The following is a 22628-nucleotide window of genomic DNA, read 5'->3' on the forward strand; positions in this document are numbered from 1 at the left end:
TCTATCTGCCTATCTAATCTGTCTATCATCTTTCTATAGCTGTCCGTCTATCTATCTATATCTATCTATCTACCATCTATCTATCTATCCATCTATCTTTGACCAGTACCAAAATGTTCTAATGATTATTGCCTTCTATTACAGTCTCAGATCCGGCATGCCTAAGCTCTCTCTCCATGTTTTCTTTTCATTATTTCCCTTGTGATTCATGACCTTTTGTCCTCCAGGTGAGTTTCATTATTTTTCCCCCTAGGTCTCTAAAGTAATACAGCTTAATCAGCATGGAACTAAATTGGTAAGTTAATTTGAATTATATATATATGTATATATACATATATATATATGAAATATACATATATATTTAATTATATTATCTCATCCTATCCATGACCAGTAGATGTTTCTCCAATTATTCTGGTCCGTGTTTCTATAGGTAGGAAAAAGATAAACATTTATTAAGAGATTCCAATGAACCAGGTACTGTGCCAAGCACTAAGGTTAGAAATGCAAGCAAAAAGACCAAGAAACCCCTCCTTGTGGCTCCTGCCCTCACAGAGCTTAGACTTGAAAAGAAAACACACAAAAGGGAAACAAAAAGTGGATGAGGTAGGAAGAAAGTTCCCCTTGAGAGGGCATGGTGGCAAAATCCAAAGAGTCCGCTGAGAGGAGAATGAAACACAGATGGTATGTGCCCTTTCAGAAAATGGAGACCCTTGAAGGAATTTGTCAATGAAAGGAGTGGGGTAGCATGGCAGAAGGAAACTCCAGGGTGAGAAGGTTCCATATGCTGAAGGAAGCTCTAGGTGAGAAGACAGCTGAATTATGGTGAAAAAGGCTGAAGAGGTAGAAGGACAGTGTAAACATTTTTTGGGGGGTAAATGTATTCAGATAGTTCTTGGATGTATCTTGGTAGGTAGTGTCCCATGGACTCCATACATTGCACAGTTACTTTAAATGGAATTTCTCTTTCTGTCTCTTTCCACTTTGTTTTGCTGATAACTTACGTCAAGGCTGTCAAACCTTAGGTTATCTTAGAGCTGCATTAAAATAAAATAATTATTTGAGGGCCGCGCCCTGAATAAAAAATATAGTACACTAATAGAAAGTGGGGGAACGCATGTCATCAATACAATAGGCGAAGGCGTGAAATGTGAAAACAAACACAAAACAACAACTCAACAGCATAAAGGTAGGTGCATACTGACTAGTCTGTGTTGTACAAATGGAATGCATCCCACAGATGGATTGAAAATTCCATGCGATATGTTCCATCCATAATGGCTGCTTAAAAACACCAAAGAAAATTAACATCAACGAGATTACTTGCTAGTGATGGAATTAAAAAATCTAATACACATTCCATGCAAATTATTATTTTATTTTTTTGCTCATGAAAATTAAAACCTACAGACGGGCCACATAAAATTGCCCTGTGGGCTGCACGTGCCCCATGGTCCGTGTTTTGGACAGCCCTGACTTACACTGTTGTTCATCCTTCATTCTCACAGAGGACCAATGACATCAGGAGATTGATGTCTTGAATTGTAAGTGAATTGGATTTAAGTGAGGCAGGGCCATGCAAAGCCGCACTCCTCCAGGGTCATCAGAGTCCAGTGGGAAGACATAGGTCAAGACAATTGGTTTTGGCCCTGATAACTTACAAAATGACATTGATTGTTATGGGTTTATCATATACCCTACAAATTTGCTGAAGTCATTGATAATTTTAGTTGTATACCATCATACCTTCTGCAAAGAGTGATGGTTTTGTTTTTTCCCTGCCCATGTTTATTTCCTTGATTTTTCTTTCCTGTCTTATTGATGTAGGTAGCATTTCTAGTACTATATCAGGGTATCAGGGAAGACTAGTACCTCTAGTATGAGGGCTTGCTGAGCTCTTTTTAGGGCTGCTCATCCACCTTTGGTGTCCATCTTTCACCTGACTTTCACAAGTGGCACCTCCAGTGGCTACACTCCACTAATACTGACTAGAAAGACAAGCTAAATCAGGTTAAGGATAATGGAGGGACCTCAGACCCACTGAGGAGTGAGGGGGATGGCTACCGTAAGCATGTGAAAACTTCCCCTGGCAGAATGGGTGCATGAGAACAATTTGTTCCAATGGCCATGAAGGTGGCTTAAGCAGGTGCTGCGGAGCATTTAGAACTTGGTCAGACATCGAAGACACCAAGTCATCCACGGTGTCCTGCGCTATCACCAATCATCTTGACTTTTGTCTAGCCACTGAACTTCAGTGACTCTGGAAGAAAGAGTGAGGCTGATGATTTTGTAAAACTCTGCCTTACTTAAATCCAATTCCTGTGCCAATCAAGACACCACCCATGACGTTGTGGGTACAATTAATCAGAGTTGTGTAAAATTTTGTTTTAAATTGCAAATGAGAAATTCTGTAGAATAAAGATTATTTATTTAGATAATTTGGGATATGATTAGGAAATGCAGTACTTTGTCCCTGAAAGACAATTCTGGAAGCATATTCCCCAGTCTTCAGAATCTCATGAGCTTCAAAGCAAGGGAATGAGAATACCAGGCTGCCACTTGGAATCTCTCCCTGTCTTTTGCACTGGCTTGAAACTGAAAAGCCTTGGGGAAAAGAGAGGGTGGGGCTAGGTCATGAACATGAAAGAAATTGATTTGGCTTTTTGAGTGATTTAAAAGGAAATAAATAAAAAAGTCATTAGAAACTGGGAGTGCTACCCTGAACCTTTGAAAGTAATCTAATTGTTAATTTGACTCTAAATTTTGTGGTTGTAAATCCAGATTTGATTGGGTTGAGATTTGTCCTGTAACTAAATTATGATGTGGTGAAATGTATTGTCCTATTAATTGTGGCATCAAATGCAAAAATAAATGGACGCTCGAAAAATGCAGGGAAACCTGAGTTACACTCTGGTCTCAGAAATTTATTAGCTGTGTGATTTTACTATTTGTGTGTGGTGAGGATCAACTGATCTAATGATTGTGCTTAACAAATGACATAATGAAGTGCTTAACACAGTGACTGCATATGGTGGGCATGATATAAATGTTGACTATTGTCATCATTATTTCTTTAATTGAATGTAATTACTCCATACTTGACAACTCTATATCAGGTTTTAGATATGATTTGTGTAAAACACTAAAGGTAAGACGATTAATGATTTTGCTCTCTAAGATAATTGAGAAACACATTCAGCCAAATTGACATCATCTGACTCGTAGTAAGTTTTGTTTCATGCTTTAAATATGTGATATTGCGAATGTTATCATGTTTCTAATTTTTTTCTTATATTGTGAAATTGGAGACAAATAGCTTCCCTTTTAATTTGGATAGTTAGATTACAATTGGAGTTATTAAAAGAATGTGGTAAAAATAGATATTCGAAAACAAATATTCGTTGGGTTACATTTTGTTTTAAACTAGAGGATGAGGATGATGATGACGATGATGATGATGAAGGGGATGATGATGGCGATGAGGATGACTATGATGATGATGAGGATGACTATGATGATGATGAAGAGGATGATGGCGATGATGATGATGAGGATGATGATGATGACTATGATGACGATGATGATGTTATGATGAGGAAGATGAGGATGATGAGGATGACGATGATGATGATGACTATGATGATGATGAAGGGGATGATGATGGTGATGATGATGGTGATGATGATGATGATGAGGATGATGATGATGAGGAGGAGGAGGAGGATGACTATGATGATGGTGATGATGGTTATGACAATCTGCTGCTTGGGAAAAAAGTTTCACAGCCCCTTTAAGATATTCTTATCTGTGATGTAGGCCCCTTGAGACTTTGTATTCAGGTAGGGTCACGAGTTCTTATCAGCCCTACTGACCACATGTTATAGAATACTTTTCCTAAAATGAATAGGGTGGTTTAAAGATGCAACTTCAATACATTAATATGAGTCAACTATCGGGTATTCACCATATGTCTGAAACCCCAGAATATGGCTAGCTTTAATTCACAAGTAAAGGATAAATTAAATGTAGCTGTTAGGGAAATAAGAGAAAATCAATACTACTCATAAACCTTAACCTGTGATTAGTGAAATGTTAATATTTGTGGGAAAATTTCTTGTGACTATAATTTTGCTTTGACTTTTGAATATAGGGATGGTTGTCTGGATTGTCATGAAGCCAGTAGTAGAAAATGGCATGTGCTGCAGTCTGAGAACTGCTACAGGTGGATGTCCGTGCCCGGGAAAAACTGAGAGGATGATCTTGGCAGAAGACTTGGCAGAAACTCAGATCCAAAGACCAGGGCAAGTTTTGTTGCAGTTATCCGTCTCAAGCGCACCATATGTCTCATCTGAAAATTGGCCCCGCACTGGTCAGTTAGTTGTTGCTTCCGTGTTCCACTGATTGAAAGCGGACGATTGGAGGAGGGAGTGGGACATCTCCTTTTCTGATTCCAGGGAGCTATACCTGTTCACTCTCCCTCTCCCAACTGAGAAAGTCTCCAATCTTTTCTCTAATTAGAAATCAGACGATCTAATTATATATCTCGTTTTGTATCCTGTTTATTGTTATCTTTTAATACCTAAAAATCTGTCTCCTCCTGTATTTGGAATCTAGTGCCAAATTTGAGGAGATCTGGTCCCAATTTGTTATGAAATTGGCATGCATTGCTTAATAAATTGATAAGCTCAGAATATTTGTTTCTTCAGTCATTTCAGATTCCTCTTGCCACAAGGATAACCTTCAGGATGGAATCTTTGGTGACTGGAATTTGGTGGAACTAGAGAGGGAGAACCAGGGGAGAGCAGTGTCAGGAAAACTGAGAGAAAATTATTGAGGAGAAGATGGTGGTTGATAGTGTCAGAGCTTGAGGAGAGATCAAGAAGGGTAAGGGTAGAGAAAAGGACATTTAATTATGCAATTTAGAGAAGATTGATAACTCCCAAGACAGCAGTTTCAACAGAATGAAGAGCATGGAGGTGAGTGGACAGAAGGTTTTAGAAGACAAAGGGTCCAAATAGTTTCACATGGAATTGGAACATTTGAGAGAGGTGACAATATGGAGAGTATGGCCATGTCTGTGGGTAACATGGGAGTTTGACATGTACAGCTGAAAGAGAACATAGAAAACATCTTGCCTGAATTACTCATTTTACAGAGAGAGAGAAACTGAGGCACAGAAAGGTGAAATCATTTTCCCAAGGTCATAGTCCAAGCATATTTCTGGTCCTCTGGTTTCTGCATGCCATGGAGTGAGGACCTGAGGGTGGTTACCTCCATTCCAATTCCTTTCTTATCTCCAGGCCCCAGACCCCAAAAACCCATTCTCCAACCCCATAAGACACTGCCAGTGTCCTATTTGGGAACAGGAAGCTTCCAGCAACCATCATAGGGAAAACCCTAGAGACAGTTATCAACATCAGCCCTGCCCCTCCCAGAAGATCATCATGGGACCTTCAATGTTGAGAGAGCACTCTGTCATCAGAAGGCCCAGCTAGATTTGCAGTAAAATATGGACTTCTTGATGGGGGCCATTTCATTTTAGGCCTTGTATCCTCAATGCCTGTGGAAGGATTTGTGGTTTTATGGGCTTTCAATATAAATCACATGTCTCTGAATTAGTAGATCAGAGCTACTTAAGTGACTCCTGGGCTTGTCCCTCTTAGCTCTGACATTCCGTGTTCTAGGGTCCTGTTTAGCTCCAACCCTTTCCCCCAGCTCTGACATTATCTCTTTTGACTTCCCACTCATCTCTGCCCTTCTCTGTTCTCAGCTCTCAGTCTCAGCGCAGGGATGAGTTCCCAGAATCTAGGCTGAGACCTATCTTCCTCCTGGCAGAGCCTCTGTGCTGTTGCCCTGGACTGCTTACCACTCTCCACTTGTCACAGTTTCGTGACTTGGACTTTCACTTCTCCTTCCTCTTTTCTTCTTTTCAGAGGGTAGTCAGTGGAAAAATCTGACTTTTCTCCCCTTCATTTGTTTCTCACTCCATCTTTCTGACTCCTCCCACTCACCACCACATGGCTAAAGCCCAACAGACTCCATCCACCTCCTCTCCCCTTACTCTGGACAGTGTCAGCTCTACCTGTTCCAGCTGGGGGGAGTAGGAGCAGGATCTAAGATAGACTGGGGGAAGAGGCTGAACAATCAGGCTAGACTTGAGTAAAGGTTCCTGTCGGGGACCCAATGCCTGCTCATTTGATGCATCATTTCCCAGGGTTGTGGGCTTGCCTCCTTTTTCTCTTTACAACTTGGGACTGGTCAGACAGAAGAAACCATGAAGCCTGGGGAGTGACAGTGCCCAGACAGAGCCTGTAACTCTCCTGGTTCAGAGATGCTCCTGCTGCTGCTGCTGCTGCTGCTATCCTTGGGGGGTGAGTGGAAACAGGGCAAGGATGGGGATGGGCAAGGATGCCCTCAGGGGCTGGCCTTAGAGCCAGGAGACCCTGGCCCAAGTCTTGCCCCTGACACTGGCTGAGGGACATTAGGCCAAGTCATAGAAATCTCTCTTGGTCTCAGTTTTCTAATTGATCTTAAAATGGCGCTGGGCTGAAGTATCTCTTAAGATCCTTCCCAGCATTGACATTCTTTATTCTGGGTTCTCTAAAACCTGTGACACTTAATGCTAATATTAACAATCATCATCATCATCATTAACTGCTTAGTGTTATGGTCTGTATCTATTTCTGCCCACAGGGTCCCAATCCCAAAAAGAAGGATATGCATTGGTGGTGTCACCGCCAGAGATGGTTCAGGAAGGGCTCTGCGTCTATATCCCTTGCGCCTTCTTCTACCCTGGTTCCTGGGTCTCTTCTGCCACCATTAATGGCTACTGGTACAGGAGAAGACCCATGGTTGATGAAAGTGTTCTTGTGGCCACAAATGACCAAAGCAGGAAGGTGGATGAGGAGGCCATAGGAAGATTCCACCTAGTGGGGGACCTTATGAAGAAAAAATGCTCCCTGAGCATCATGGACATCCAGAAAAAGGACAGCGGAGAATACTTCTTCCGTATGGAGAGAGGATGGACAGAAAAATTCAGCTACTTAAATTATCAGGTCAATCTGGATGTGAGAGGTAGGAACCTCTGGGATAGGGAAGGGACCCTGGGCACAGTAAAGTGGGAGCCTGTGGGGGAGGACCAGGCTGGAAAGCTCTTTTTGCTTCATGTCCCAAGGCAGCCCATTTGGCCAAGTGGTAGTTGACTGAAGCAGACAAAGACTGGGGAGAGCATATAGGGTGTGGGAGTTGAAGGAGGGGGTGTACTCTGGTCTTCTCTTTGTGGGGAAACAGGATCCCAGGCAGGGTTGGGTGAGTCCATCAGGCATCCTGGGTCAGGGATGTTGGAGGGCCCTAAGGTGAGGAGTGATAATATTTGAAGGACAGCCTCATGGTCATCACCAGCTGGGGGATATAAGATGGGTTCTTCTCTGTGAAGAAACAGGACCACAGCCAAGGATGAGTGGTTCAGGACTTAGACATGTAGAAGATTCTTGGTGAAGGGGGGATGTGTCATGATGGGACCTAGGAAAGGACATTCTAGTGGCAGAGTCCTGAGCAGGGGTGTGCTGATAACTTTTAAACAACCTGACTCCAAATTTTTATTTTTATTCTTTTTGAATAATATTTTATTTTTTCCTAATTACATGTAAAAGCAATTAAAACTTTTTTGAGTTCCGAATTCTCTCCCTCTCCCCTCCCTGAAACAATAAGCAATTTCATATAGGTTATACATGTGCAATCATGCAAGACATACTTCCATATTTGACTCTGAATTTTAAAAAATGTATTAGACATCTTTAAATCTAATCTGAGGTAACACAAGATTTAGCAGCTTCTACATTAAAAGATCTGATATTCTGGAGAGCGCAGGAGTTAAGATTACAACCAAGAATCACCTACCCAGCAAAACTGAGTATAATCTTTCAGAAGAAAAATAGACATTCAATGAAATAGAGGAGTTTCAACCTTTCTTGATGAAAAGAGTAATAGCACTGAATAGAAAATTTGACTTTCAAATACAAGACTCAAGAGAAGCTTAAAAAGGTAAACAGGAAAGGGACTTCATAAGGTTAAATAGTTTACATTCTTACATTGGAAGATGATACTTATAACTCATTAAACTTTCTCTTTATTAGGGCAGTTAAGAGTATATATAGACAGAGGGCACAGGTGTGAATTGAATATTAAGGGATGATATCTTAAAAATAAAATTAAGGCATAAGAAAGAGGAATGTGCTAGGAAAAAGGGAAAGGGAGGGGTAGAATGGGGTAAATTACATAAAAGAGGCAAGAAAAAGTTTTTACAGTGGAGAAGAAGATGGGGGAAGGGGGAGTGAGTGAACCTTATTCTCATCAGAGTTGGCTCAAAGAGGGAATAATACACACTCAATTGAGTATAGAAATCTATCTTACCCTACAGGAAAGTAGGAGGGGAAGGGGATAAGAGAAGGAGGGATGATTGAAAGGAGGGCAGATTGGGGGAAGTGGGAGTCAGAAGCAAAAGGATGGACTGAGTGAAAGGAGAGAAAGAGAGAATAGAATAAACTGGTGGGGGGAATAGGATGGAGGGAAATATGCTTAGCAATCAAAACTGTGAAAAAAAATTGAAACAAGCTTCTCCGATAAAGGCCTCATTCCTCAATATATAGAGAACTGAGCCAAATTTATAAAAATAAGTGCAATTCTCCAATTGATAAATGATCAAGAGATATGAACAGTTTTCAGATGAAGTAATCAAAGCTATCTATGGCCATATGAGAAGGTGCTCTATATTGCTATCGATTGGAGGAATGCAAAGTGAAACGATTCTGAGGTACTACCTCATACCTATTAGATGGACTAATAGGACAGAAAAGGAGAATGTTAAAAGTTTGAGGGTATGTGGGAAAAATGAGACATTAATGCATTGTTGGTGGGGTTGTGAACTGATTCAACCATTCTGTAAAGCGATTTGGAACTATACCCAAAGGACTATAAAACCATGCATACCTTTGTCCTAGCAGTACCACCACTAGGTCTGTATTCAAAAAGAGTTAAAAAACCAAAGGGAAAAGGACCAATATGTACAGAAATATTTATAATAGCTCTTTTCTGGTGGCAGGGGGTTGGAAATTGGGAGGATGCCCATCAATTGGGGAATGGCTGAACAAACTGTGCTATGGTGATTGTGATGGAATAAGAAATGATGAGCAGGATACTCTTGGAAAAACCTAGAAAGACTTATATGAACAAAGTGAAATTCACTCTGTACAAAGTAATGACCGTATTATAAGATGATCAGCTGTGAATGACTTAGCTACTTTCAGCAATACAATGATCCAAGAAAACTCTGAAGGATTGATGGCGAAAAATGCTATCTATCCCCTTGTAAAGAACTGATGATGTCTGGATACAGAGTGAAGCACACTTTTTAATTTTGGGGGGGGGGTGTGGTTTATGTTTTCTTTCACAATATGACTAATATGGAAATACGTTTTACATGGCTACATGTGTATAACCTATATTGAATTGCTTGCTTTCTCAATGGGGGGTGGAGAGGGAGAAAGGTAGAGAATTTGGAACTCAAAGTTTAAAAAATGAATGTTAAAAGTTGTTTTTACATGTAACTGGGGGAAAATAAAATAGTAAATAAATTTTTAAAAGAGAAAAAAAATTTAATCTGCAGTGTTAACATTTTTTCCATCTCTTTCTTATCAACAAAAGAAAAAAACCACCCTTTGATTTACAGCATTTGCCAATTTCTGAGGTGCAAATGCCGACCCCGAAAATTTAACACTTGGCTCTAGTGAACCCATATATTTTGGAACACCCCTGGGTCTTAGACTATTAACCGAGGGGATGCCCTAGGGGTCCCTCACCCAGGGTCTGGCTCACTCTTTTTCATCTCCCCTAGCTCTGACACAGAAGCCAGACATCTTTATTCCAGGAATCCTGGAGCCTGGGCGCTCTGTGACACTGATGTGTGCAGCCCCCTGGGTCTGTGGGGAGGGAACACCCCCCACCTTCTCCTGGTCAGGGGCTGCTCTCTCCAACCTGGAACCTAGCCAAGGGACTCGCTATTTCTCTGAAATGACCTTCACTCCGAAACCCCAGGACCACGGCACCAGCCTCACCTGTCGGATGACCTTCCCTGGGGCTGGAGTGAGCACGGAGACAACCATCCAGCTCAATGTGGCTTGTGAGTGTTGGCGGGGTGGGGGTGGGGAACGATACCCGGATCTGAGAGAGTGAGAAAGTCATTCCAGTGAAGGGGTTGAGAGAAATCTAAGACTGGGAGACACAATCCCAGCATCCTTTGGAAGGTAGAGATTGCTGGGGAGCATAAGGAATGTCGGGGAGGAATTTATGCTGGTCTTGGAGTCACAAGTACTGGGTTTGAATCCCCCCTCTGACTCTTCCTCAGCCCGTTGGACAGGCTCATCACTTGTCCAAGGGTCCTTGGGCCGAGATGTGGGGGGTCCTCAATAGCTTCCGTGTCCACCCTGTTCTCCACATTTTACTGAGGAGGTAACTGGCTGGCTCAGAATGAGGCAGAGGTTTCTCCCAAGATCACAGAGGAGAGGAGTCAGAGCCAACCTTTTATCCTGGGAATTGTCATTTCATTTTGCTCGACTTAGGTTAATTCCTCTACAAAAGGAGGATGGTCATATTCTCAGGGCTTCTGCAGCCAGCAGAGCCCTGTGCTGTTAAGCAAGTAACTCTAGGGAAGTGACAGCCTCTCAGAGGTTCAGCGTTTTCCTCCGGATAATAGGGCTAGCAATCCTTTCACTAGGGCCTGGGGCTGCTCCAAGGAAAGTGTTTATAATGGAGACTAGTGATAGTTATCACTCATGGCACACTCTACAGTTGTGTATGTGCGTGTGTGTGCGCATGTGTGTGCTTGTATGTGTGTGTGCGCATGTTGGAGGGAGGTCACAGGGGGTGGGCAGATTACCTACAGCTAGCTCCATATTTTTGTTGTAGATCCTTTGAGGAACTTTGGAATCAGCGTTGATGGGGACAACAGAACAGGTAAGGAGGAGGGAGGGATGGTGGGGAGGAGAGACCTTGAGGATATGGGAATACTAGTTTTCTCAACGCCAGTGGAAAAGGCCAGAAAGTTCAAGATGGTCAGAGGAGACAATGTTCTTGACTCTTTTTGTTTTCTCCCCTTCCCTATCCCCGCCCCGCCCCCCCCCTCCAGGCTTGGAGTCCTCATCAAACCTTTCTGTCCTGAAGGATGAGTCCTTGAGATTGCTTTGCCAAGCAGACAGCAACCCTCCCGCCATTCTGAGCTGGGCCCACAGGGGCCGGGTGGTGCTTTCCTCCTGGCCCTCAGATCCTGGGATCCTGGTCCTACCGCTGCCCCGGCTCGGGGTAAAGGATGGAGGGGAATATAGCTGCCAAGCTCAGCACCGGCTGGAGACCAAGCGAGCCTCCATGAACCTTTCTGTGCTATGTGAGTCGTCCCATTTCAGAGCTGAGAACAGTGAATAAGGAGTTTAGAAGGCCAGGCTCAGTGCTTGTTTTCCTGGGGGTGTGTGAGAGTGGGGCTGAAGAGGCCAAGTGTGCCATGTTTGGTGAAAGGGGGGAAAGTTCAGACTTGGAATCAGGAAGCCTTTTTAGGCTCTCACTCTACTGCTGCCTGACTGTGAGGCCTTGAACAAGGCATTTCCCTTTTCTAAGCCTTGGTATTCTCATCTGTAAAATGGGTGGCGGTGGAGAATATATGCATTATATCCCTCAAAGGTTTGATGGGTAGGGAAGGGATTTATACTATTTAAATGGGTGTTATTATCTTTGCTACTGTCTTCTGAAGGGTGACAGTGTTTGCCTTCTGTCTTATTGCCCTCTATGCTTCGGGGAGCATCAGGCTTCCTCCAAGAGCCAACACCCTGTGTCTCTTACAGATGCCCCAGAAAACCTGAAGGTCAGCGCTTTGGGGCCAAACAGAACAGGTACAGGGAGGGGCATGTGAGTGTGTGTGTGTGTGAGGCAGGGAGAGTGTATGTGTATATGTGTATGTTTGTGTGTGAGTGCACATGTGTTTGTGCATATGTGGGTATATGTGCTTGTGTTTGTGTGTACGTGTATGCGTATGCATATGAGTGTGTGTATAAGTGTTTGAGTGTGTGTATATATGTGTGTGTTTTGTGTATGAGTGTGTGTATGTATAGGTGTGTGTGTATGTATAGGGGTGTGTGTATGTGCGTGAGTGCGTCTGTGTATATGTGTGTGCATATGTGTATGTTTGTGTGATTGTGTGCATGTGCCTGTGTTTGTGTGTGTGTGTGTGCATGTGTGTGACTGTGTGTTTGTGTGTATTTGTGTGTGAATGTGTATATATGTGTGTGTGTATTTGTGTGTATAAATGTGTGAGTATATGTGTATGTCTGTGTGTGAAAACAGTTTTTTGGCGGGGGGCATTATGGGGAGCTCTAACCCATGGGGGACCCATGGAGGGACAGACAAACAAGACATTTAAGTCTGCATTCTTATGAACCCTGGACATGGAATCCGAGGACCTGGGTTCCAGACCTGGGTCTACTGCTTCCTCTGTACTCCAGAGCTCTGTATTTAACCTTTTCCTATTAAACATTTTTGTTCATGAATTGGACAAATACTTTAGTGATGCTTTACTAAGTTTTCAGATGATAAACAACAGTGAAGATAGTTAACACCCTGGGTGATAGTTATGGTGTGAAATGACCCTGAAAGGCTCAAAGACTAGAATGATTTTAATAAAAATCAAATATAAGAGATAAAAGGCAAAATCTTATACTCATATTCAAGAAAAGAGCTCCCCACATAGCAATTTTTCTGAAGGTGATTTGGGGCTCTTAGTGAACTTATAGGCAAGCTAGACAGCCATGGAGTAAGAACTGGACCTGGAGTCTGGAAGACCTGAGTTCAAATTTGGCTCGAGACACTTACTACAAGCTGTGTGCCCCTGGGCAAGTCACTTAACCTGTTTGCCTCAGTTTCTCAACTATAACATGGGAATAATAACAGTGCCTACTTCCAGGGTTGTTGTGAGAATCAAATGAGGTTCTATTTATAAAAAGTGCTTAGCACTGTGTCTGGCACACAACAGGCACCATATAAATGCTTATTTCCTTCCCTTCTGTCTTATAATCTCAATATGAGTCAGTAGTTCAATATGGCAGCCCCCAAATCTAATGCAGTCTTGGCCTGCATTGGTGGTATAGTTCATAGGAAGAAGAGGTCTTGGTCAGAGCATGCTTGGTGTATTGCATTGACTTCTGGGTACCACAGTTTAGAAAGGACATAGAGAAGCTGAACGGCATCTAGGGAAGGGCAGGTGAGATGTCTAAGTGACACCAATTCATGGCATAGGAAGGCTGCTTGGAGGAATTAAGGACCTGGGGCCATTTAGCCTGGAAGGGAGAATGCTCTGGGGGAGACATGATAGCTATCATTGAAGGGTGCTCATGTAGGAGAAGGGAAAGGGCTTGTCCCATTTGACCCAGATCCAGAAGCCAGTTAAGGTTTTAGGGAGGGGAAGCAACTAACGCTATCCAAAGGTGGAACGGATTTGCCTAGAAAGGTGTTAGGTCCCCCCTCCCCAGGGGTCTTTGAGCAGGAATTGGATGACCCATTATTGAAGGTGTTATAGGTTGAATTCTTGCTCCAGGGTGGGGTAGACTGGAAGATACCTGAGGTCACTTCTGACTGAGCTTCTGTGATTATGAAACTGTGTGACCTTGGGAACATCACTGCCCCCCTCCCCCAGGCCTCAGTTTCTTGATCTGTAAAGAGAGAGCCTTGGATGGAATGAGTTGTAAGGTTTCTTCTGCTTCTAAACCTTTCCCTCCATGGTCTTTGTCAGCTGCTATCCTGGGAAATGTCTTGTCTCTGGTGGTCCTGGTGGGAGAATCCTTGCAACTGGAGTGTGTTGCTGATAGCAGTCCCCCTGCCTACATGAACTGGGTCAAGGGGAGCCAGCCTTTGAATGCCTCCTTTCTCTCCAGTCCTGGGATCCTGGGTCTAGAACTGTCCCACGTCCAGCCAGAGGATGGAGGGGAGTACACCTGCCAAGCTCAGAACCCATGGGGCACCAGGCACATCTCCCTCAACCTCTCTGTGCAAGGTGAGTTCCAGTTTTTTTGTTGTTGTGGTTGACAATGTTGCCACTGTCTTCTACTGTTCTCCACCCCCCACCCGCCAACACCCCCCCCCCCCACCAGATCAAAGACAGGGTGAGCTCTGCCAGAATAGAGCAGCTATAGAGTAATCCCTCATCAGGCCAGGAGCAAAAGGAATGGAACAGCCTTGGAGGGTCTGTGGGGAAGGATAGGAATAGGGATTAGTAGGGTTGACTCTCCAACCTTCTGGGACTCAGGCATCCTGCCCCCAGTGCCCTGAAACTCCTCCATCACCTCAAGGTGACATCCATTACCTCTGGGGCCTAGACCAACAGCAGCCTGATTATGAGGGAGAAGGGGGACCTCAACCTCAGCCTCCACGTGAAGGTCACAGTTTTGTTTTCCTGATGGTGTCAGATGGGGTCCTGGAGAGGCAGGAACCTGGGCCCCTCAGGGAAACGGGGTCTGAGCCCCAGAGGGACCAAATCGGATCAGGGTCAAGGGAAATCCAGTAGGGGAGTGGACTTGGGAAGGGGGGGGCAGTAATTAGATATGAGAAGGGGATGGCTGTCTACCGGCAAGTAGTCAAACACATTCAGTGGCTAGGAATGTCTGAGGGCTCTGGGATCAGAGATTTAGAAAGCAGCAGCAGGCTGTCTGAACTGTTAGAAAGATCCTTCTGTGATTCTGAACTTCTTAACTCGATTACTGACCAGCTGCTTGACCCCTGGCTAGCTACTTCCCCTTTCTGGATTACAACTTCCTCATTTGTAAAATAGAGGTACTAATATTTGCATCACACAAGTCACAAGGGAATCGCAAAGAACATTAAAAAAAAAAAAGCTTAAAACCTTAACAGAAAAGGAGATGAAGGCGGGGGAGGGGCACAGCAGACAGGACAGCTGGGTCTTAGGAGAGCCACTCAATCCAATCCTATCTTTTTGCAGATAGAACAAATGCAGCTGCTGTTGAATTCTCCAAAGGGGCACTTTTGGGGGCTGGAATCATGGCCCTTCTCATTTTCTGCCTCGTGTTCGCCTAGTGAGTGGGGAGCAGGGAAGGGCAATGGGAAGGAGGGCTTCTGTAAGGTCGGGGGAGTGATTGATCAGGGACCTTGATGCAACGCTAGACTTGCTTTTTCAGTAAGAAGTTTCCGAGGAAGGAGCAGCTAGAGACAGGGGAGCTAGGGACCACAGACTCCCAGAGCAGTATGGAAGTGGACTATGTTAATCTGGAGATGGTGAGTAAGCTGACTCTGGTACTGAAGTCCCACCCCCACCCACCAAACTTCATGTCAATTGGTATCTGAAGAAATCCGTGAATGGGTCTGACACCTACTGGCTATGGGACCTTAGAAAAGCCCCTTTCCCAAATCTAAGCCTCAGTTTCATCATCTGTGCAATGATGGGTATGGACTGGCTTCAATTCCATTCAATGAGTAGTCTATGAAATGTTGCTCTGTGGAGGCAGTGTGGAGGAATGGACAGGGTGCCAGCCTCACTCGTAGATTTGCGGTGTGCCCTCAAGCAGGTTACTTTCCCTCTCACTGATCCAGGACACTCTCCAGGTTTGTTTCAGAACAGGTGCTGATTTCCATGGTTAGGGGAACAACCTCATTAGAAGCTAGTTAGCCATGCAGACAAAAATAACGGGTCTAGTTGAAAAGATGAAAAGTTCTACCAGGTGCTATGCTTGGCTTTGTAGATGGTGAAACAGAGATGAATTAGTTCCTGCTTCTGCTGGGGGCGGGGAAGAAGAATCAACATGCACACAGACAAATATGAAAGATATTATTTCATTTATTGCATATATGAAATCTACACAAAGTAATGTGGAAAGGTGAGAATATTAACTACTGGGAAGAATCCAGAAAAGCCTCTTGGGAGACATGGCCCCTGCCCTGAGTCTTGAAAGGGAATTCAGGGTTCCAATAGGCAGAGGTGAGTGGCCAGAGTGAGTGCTTGTATAGGCAAAGCCGTACCCTGTACCTGCTGGAGATGCAGTCATATGAAGAGGGTACAGCAGGTGTGGAGACACAGAAGGTAGGGAGACAAACTAGGGGATGATTTCAGTAATCCAGCAGAAAGGAGAAGGATCTGAACTTAGGGGGTGGCTATCTGATTGGAATGGAGGGCACGGATGCAAGGGAAGGGAGATAAAACTCATGACTAATAAGGGAGCTGATTAGGTCACCAAGTGGCAGACTATAGAGAGAGGAAGAAAGCTTCCATGCCAAGGACTTGGAGGGCATGACATGGATGATACATTAGCTAAGGGCACTGAGAACAGGTCTGACCAAGGGGAACCCAGAAAAGTGGCAACATGAAGATCTAGAGTGGAGAGCGTGGTTAACATTGCCAAAAACCACAGACAAGAACAAAAGAGAGGCCATGAGATTGGGTAACTGAAAGATTGTGGGTGGTTTTGAGGAAGACAGGTTCAGCTGAATGATGCAGTTGAAGCTGGTTTGGTATGCGTTAAGAAGGGAGGTCAAGGAGAGGTTGAAGAGGGCAAATCTCTTCTCTTTTCTGGTTCTCGATTTTCTCATTGAAAAATGGGCAGCTAGAACGAGGTGGTCTCTCTTGTTCCTCACAGCCCTGCTCCTTCCTCTCTGAAGTGGTAGCTTGCTTGGTCCTAGTTATCACCTTCCTGAGATAATTCTACCCAATGGCAAGGCTCTGAGTCAACACACCTCCATCCACTGCCTCATCCAGGATCATGGATTTAGGAGTAGAAGGACTTCCAGAGATCAGCTGTTCCAAATTCCTCATTTCACAGACAATGAAACTGAGTTTGAAAGACAGGGAGTGACTTAATCCAGGTTACTTTCTGCTTGAGCTGAGATTCAAATCTGAGGTTTTTTCATTCTAAATCCAGAGTTCTTTTTAAGACACAACTGTGCCTCCCCTTCAGAGCAGGGAAGAGCCTTAGAGATCACATGATTAATCCCTCTTCAGTTTTTTTTTCTAATTTAAATTTATTTATTTAACATATTTGGTTTTCAGCATTGATTTTCACAAGTTTGAATTACAAATTTTCTCCCCATTTCTACCCTCCCCCCCACTCCAAGATGGCTTATATTCTGGTTGCCCTGTTCCCCAGCCAACCCTCCCCTCTATCACCCCCCTCCCCTCTCGTCTCCTTTTCCCTTCCTTTCTTGTAGGGCAAGATAAACTTCTACGCCCCATTGCCTGTGTATCTTATTTTTTAGTTGCATACAAAAACTTTTTTTTTTTGAACATCTGATTTTAAAACTTTGAGTTGCGAATTCTCTCCCCTCTTCCCTTCCCTCCCACCCTCCCTAAGAAGTCGAGCAATTCAACCTAGGCCACACATGTATCATTATGTATAACCCTTCCACAATACTCATGTTGTGAAAGGCTAACTACATTTTGCTCCTTTTCAACCCATCCCGCTTTATTAAATTTTCTCCCTTGACCCTGTCCCCTTTCCAAAGTGTTTGTTTTGATTACCTGCACCCCCATCTGCCCTCCCCTCCATCATCCCCCCCTCCTTTTATTTTTTATCTTCCTCCCTCTTCTTTCCTGTGGGGTGAGATACCCAACTGAGTATGTATGGTATTCCCCCTCAGGCAAGGTTCACTCATTCCCCCCCTCACCTGCCCTCTCCCCTCCTCCCACAGAACTGCTTCCTCTTGCCACCTTTATGCGAGATAATCCACCCCATTCTATATCTCCCTATCTCCCTCTCTCAGTATGTTGCTCTCTCATCCCTTAATTTCATTTTATTTCTTTTAGCTATCTTCCCTTCATCTTCAACTCACCCTGTGTCTGCTCTCTCTCTTTTACATATATATATGTATATATATATAAAAACAGACATATATATATACACATACATACACATACATACATATACACATAGCTATATACATACATACGCATTCCCTTATATATATATACATAAACATATACATATTATATATGCATATTCCCTTCAACTACCCTAATATTGAGGTCTCATGACTCATACACATCATCTTTCCATGTAGGAATGTAAACAAAACAGTTCAACTTTAGTAAGTCCCTTGCAATTTCTGTTTCTTGATTACCTTTTCATGCTTCTCTTGATTCTTGTGTTTGAAAGTCAAATTTTCTATTCAGCTCTGGTCTTTTCACTGAGAAAGCTTGAAAGTCCTCTATTTTATTGAAATTCCATATTTTGCCTTGGAGTATGATACTCAGTTTTGCTGGGTAGGTGATTCTAGGTTTTAATCCTAGCTCCATTGACCTCCGGAATATCGAATTCCAAGCCCTTCGATCTCTTAATGTAGAAGCTGCCAGATCTTGGGTTATTCTGATTGGGTTTCCACAATACTCAAATTGTTTCTTTCTGGCTGCTTGCAGTATTTTCTCCTTGATCTGGGAGCTCTGGAATTTGGTGACAATATTCCTAGGAGATTTCTTTTTGGGATCTATTTGAGGAGGTGATCGATGGATTCTTTCAATTTCTATTTTGCCCTGTGGCTCTAGAATATCATGGCAGTTCTCCTTGATAATTTCTTGAAAGATGGTATCTAGGCTCTTTTTTTGATCATGGCTTTCAGGTAGTCCAATAATTTTTAAATTATCTCTCCTGGATCTATTTTCCAGGTCAGTGGTTTTTCCAAGGAGAAATTTCACATTGTCTTCCATTTTTTCATTCCTTTGGTTCTGTTTTATAATATCCTGATTTCTCATAAAGTCACTAGCTTCCACTTGCTCCAATCTAATTTTTAAAGTCGTATTTTCTTCAGTGGTCTTTTGGACCTCCTTTTCCATTTGGCTAATTCTGCCTTTCAAGGCATTCTTCTCCTCATTGGCTTTTTGGAGCTCTTTTGCCATTTGAGTTAGTCTGTTTTTTAAGGTGTTGTTTTCTTCAGTGTATTTTTCAGTGTTTTTTTGGGTCTCCTTTAGCAAGTCATTGACTTGTTTTTCATGGTTTTCTCGCATCCTTCTCATTTCTCTTCCCAATTTTTCCTCTACTTCTCTAACTTGCTTTTCCAAATCCTTTTTGAGTTCTTCTATGGCCTGGGGCCAGTTCATGTTTTTCTTGGAGGCTTTTGTTGTAGGCTCTATGACTTTGTTGTCTTTTTTAGGCTGTATGTTTTGGTCTTCTTTGTCACCAAAGAAAGAATCCAAAGTCTGAGACTGAATCTGGGTGCGTTTTTGCTGCCTGGCCATATTCCCAACCAACTAACTTGACCCTTGAGTTTTTCAGTAGGGTATGACTGCTTGTGGACTAACGAGTTCTATGTTCCACGTTTGGGGGGGAGGTGCCAGTTCTGTCAGACCCGCACTACTCCTTCCCCAAGGACCCCCAACCCGAACTGGGCTTAGATCTTTGGCAAGCTGTGCACCCCTGCTCTGATCTGCCACTTAATTCCTCCCACCAGGTGGGCCTGGAGCCGGAAGTAACAACAGCTGTAGCTGCCCCCCCTCCGCTGCCCCCGGGGCTGGAAGCCGAACCTCGAACTCCTTCCACTCCCTCAGCTTTTCCCACTAACCTTCTCCGCAGTCTTTGGTGTTTGTGGGTTGAGAAGTCTCGTAACTGCCGCAGCTCACTAAATCAGGGCACTAGGGCCCCCTCTGCCCAGCTTCTGGTCTGGATGGTCCACGCTGCTCAAGCTGGGCTCTGCTCCACTCCGTTCCCTGCTCCCAGCTCCCAGCTCCCAGCTCCCAGCTCCGTGTGGTATAGACCTCACCCAGAGACCATCCAGGCTGTCCTGGGCTGGAGCCCTGCTTCCCTCTGCTGTTCTATGGGTTCTGCCATTCTAGAATTGGTTCAGAGCCATTTTTCATAGGTTTTTGGAGGGACTCGGTAATGGAGCTCACTCAAGTCCCTGCTTGCCAGCCGCCATCTTGGCTCCGCCCCCCCCCTTCAGTTTTATGGAGAATGAGACTGAGGTCCAGAGAGGAAAATGGCCTCATCTAACTCAGCTCTTATAGGTTTTAGACTTGGAAGGAACCTTAGGGAATAAACAATCCTACCCCCTCATTTTAAGGGGGGCCAAGAGAGGGAAAGTGACTTATCCAAAGTCACATAATTATTGGCAGAGCCTTAGAGACCACCTAGTCCAACCCCACTGATTTTTCATAGGTCTGAAACTCAAGGAGCTTATATAACACATAATCCAACCCTCCTCATTTACATCAGGGGAAACTGAGACTTAGAGAGAGCAAGGGGCTTATCCAAGGTCATGCAGTAATACCAGACATCCTCCAGTGCAGCTGCAGCTTGGCAGAGTGGACTCAATGTGGAGTCACAAATACCTTAGTTCAGAGACAGCTTCTGACATTTGCTGGCTATGTGAGAACGGCTGGAACACGTAACCCCCCATCTGCCCCTTGCTCTTCTCCTCTGCCTAGGAGATCCTTCAATTTTATCATCTGCAAAATGGAAATACTAATACCTATAATACTTACCTCACAGGGTTGTTATGAGACCCCATGAGATGACATATGTAAATCATCCATTAGACTTTAAAGTATGATATAAACACCAGTCATTACAGAGGGGGAAACAGACTCTAGGAAAAGAAAAAGTCACAGAGGTACAGGCATAGGGATCATCAACTTCCACCTATCATCATTTTTAGGACAAGGGAAACTGAGGTCTGGTGGTGGGGGTGGGGGGAAAGTTTTATTCAGGGAATTAGAGGCAAAGGCTGGACTTGAACTCAGTCCTCCTGACTCCCAGTCCATGATTCCCCCAGACTCACCTTGAAAAGATTTAGCAAGTAGGTGACATCTACTTGCCCAATGACAAAGACTCTCTACTCCCTAGCCATGGTAACCTCCTTGCCAAACCATGATGGCTTCCCTTGGTCAGGCTAAGACCTCCAGCATCCCAAGCTTATGATGGATTCTTTGCTCCTTATTCCTACAGAATCAGGGTGGAGTCCCCAGACCGCCTCCACCTGAACCAGTCACCCAAGCCCCGCCAAATGAGCTACATTATGCATCCCTTAACTTCAGAAGACCCAACCCAAAGAGCCAAGGGATAGACACCGAGTACTCGGAGATCAAGTTCTGATCTGGGGCAAATGGGATGGGAGGAGAAATAAAGAGAATGCACTCTCTGCTGGAAAGGTGCTCATTCTGTCCAGAGACCAGATCCTCAGACTCTTCACTGCTTTAATTGTTGGTCCTGAGATGCCCTGATACTGGAGGTATTTTTTCACTCTGAATGAGGAGGAGAGGGAGAGGGCCCTAGAGAATCAGGGAAGCAGAGGAGGTGTTTTCCTGGCGGTCATGTCTTGTCAAGGTGCAAAGCCTTGGCTATCTGCACCAAGAGCTTAGAACATAGAATATCAGAGCTTGAAAAGATGTTAAAATCCAGAATATCAGAGTTGGGAGGAACCTCAGAGCCAATTTCATCCAAACTATTTACCAGAGTGGGAGCCTTTCTACAATATTCTTCCAAAATATGAAACCAGATGTTTCCAGTGATGGGCATCTTCCTCCCTCCCAAGGTAGTAAATTCCACTTTTAGGTCATTCTGAGTGATTGTTTTTCCTAACATCAATTCATCAGTGGGAAGACAAGCAAAAAGCACTTATTAAGCACTTATTATGTTCCAGGCGCTGCACCATTGTATTGGTAATTAGGGTTGGACTTTTTTTTTTTTTTTACTGTTTTCTCTTTTAGAAATGCCAAAGTAATCAAATGCCTTTGGTTAAGCCTTACTAGGTGCAAAGCAGCAGGCCCACACCCTTTTGCTAACTAGGTGCTAAACTCCAGGCTCATGCTCTTTTTCTGATTAGTTGTGAATCCTTTGATCCCTGAACAGAGTAGATAAACTCAAAGGTTAGCATTCTGTCTGAAGCTCTCACTCCTGGAGGAGTGCTGATGTGGAGACTCTGGGCAGCTTCCCTAAGAGCCTCCCAGCTCATGAACCCAGATGTTGATGTTTTCCTGGTAACTGTGAATTGTGATTTGATCTGTTTCTAATGTATGTTTGTAATTTGTTGTACTTGCTCTGAAGTTCAGGGTGCTGGCTATTTCCCCTGAACTAAGTGAATGATATTTGTATGTAGGATTAAAGTGAGATTGTTAACCCCTTAAAGTTGCTTTCCTTAGTAAAGCAGATCAAAAGAACCTGTGCTGGCAGCTCTTGTTGCTGGCCTTGTTGGGTCTTGCACCCCACAACAGCTGCTAGCTGAATTGCTGCTACAGCCATGCACTGGGGACGCTGTCAAAAAATGAAACAGTCCCTAGCCCCAGTTTATATTCAATTGAGGGGGGAGCCATGATGCACACATACAAGCATAACCTTCCTCATTGAGTTCACTTTCTACTCACACTGGCCCTATCAACTTGGGTCCACAAATCAGTGACTGCTACTCCTTTAATGGAATCTAGTTCTAGTGAAAATCCAGTAGGTGACCATCTTCCTAACACAAACTCATAAACTCTCACAAATGGATTTTCCCTAAATAATGAATCAGTAGATTTGTTTTTCTTAATCACAGGCATGGCAGATCATGGCAAAAAAGGTCAGTTGTTAAAAAGCATCCTCCCCCCATATCTGGGGCCCATTCTC

The 22628-nt window shown here is 43.8% G+C and overlaps 1 protein-coding gene across 2 annotated transcripts in view; it reads left to right on the forward strand.

Moving 5' to 3' along the window:
* LOC118839557 (sialic acid-binding Ig-like lectin 13) overlaps window positions 1–21195 on the forward strand; it is an 85759-nt gene extending 64564 nt beyond the window's left edge. The window contains exons 1-10 of one of the 2 annotated variants that reach the window (XM_036747033.1): window positions 6041–6371; window positions 6694–7074; window positions 9893–10177; window positions 10963–11010; window positions 11183–11437; window positions 11889–11936; window positions 13829–14089; window positions 15032–15125; window positions 15228–15324; window positions 20973–21195. In XM_036747033.1, coding sequence (XP_036602928.1) covers window positions 6332–6371; window positions 6694–7074; window positions 9893–10177; window positions 10963–11010; window positions 11183–11437; window positions 11889–11936; window positions 13829–14089; window positions 15032–15125; window positions 15228–15324; window positions 20973–21119 — 1656 coding nt within the window. In that variant the 5' untranslated portion in view covers window positions 6041–6331 and the 3' untranslated portion in view covers window positions 21120–21195. Of the gene's footprint in view, window positions 1–6040; window positions 6372–6693; window positions 7075–9892; window positions 10178–10962; window positions 11011–11182; window positions 11438–11888; window positions 11937–13828; window positions 14090–15031; window positions 15126–15227; window positions 15325–20972 lie in introns of those variants that run through there. The other variant, XM_036747032.1, reaches the window with a different exon arrangement.
* Window positions 21196–22628: the final 1433 nt, after the last annotated feature.

Source organism: Trichosurus vulpecula, chromosome 2 (genome assembly GCF_011100635.1).
Source record: "Trichosurus vulpecula isolate mTriVul1 chromosome 2, mTriVul1.pri, whole genome shotgun sequence".
In the NCBI taxonomy this organism is placed as follows: domain Eukaryota; kingdom Metazoa; phylum Chordata; class Mammalia; order Diprotodontia; family Phalangeridae; genus Trichosurus; species Trichosurus vulpecula.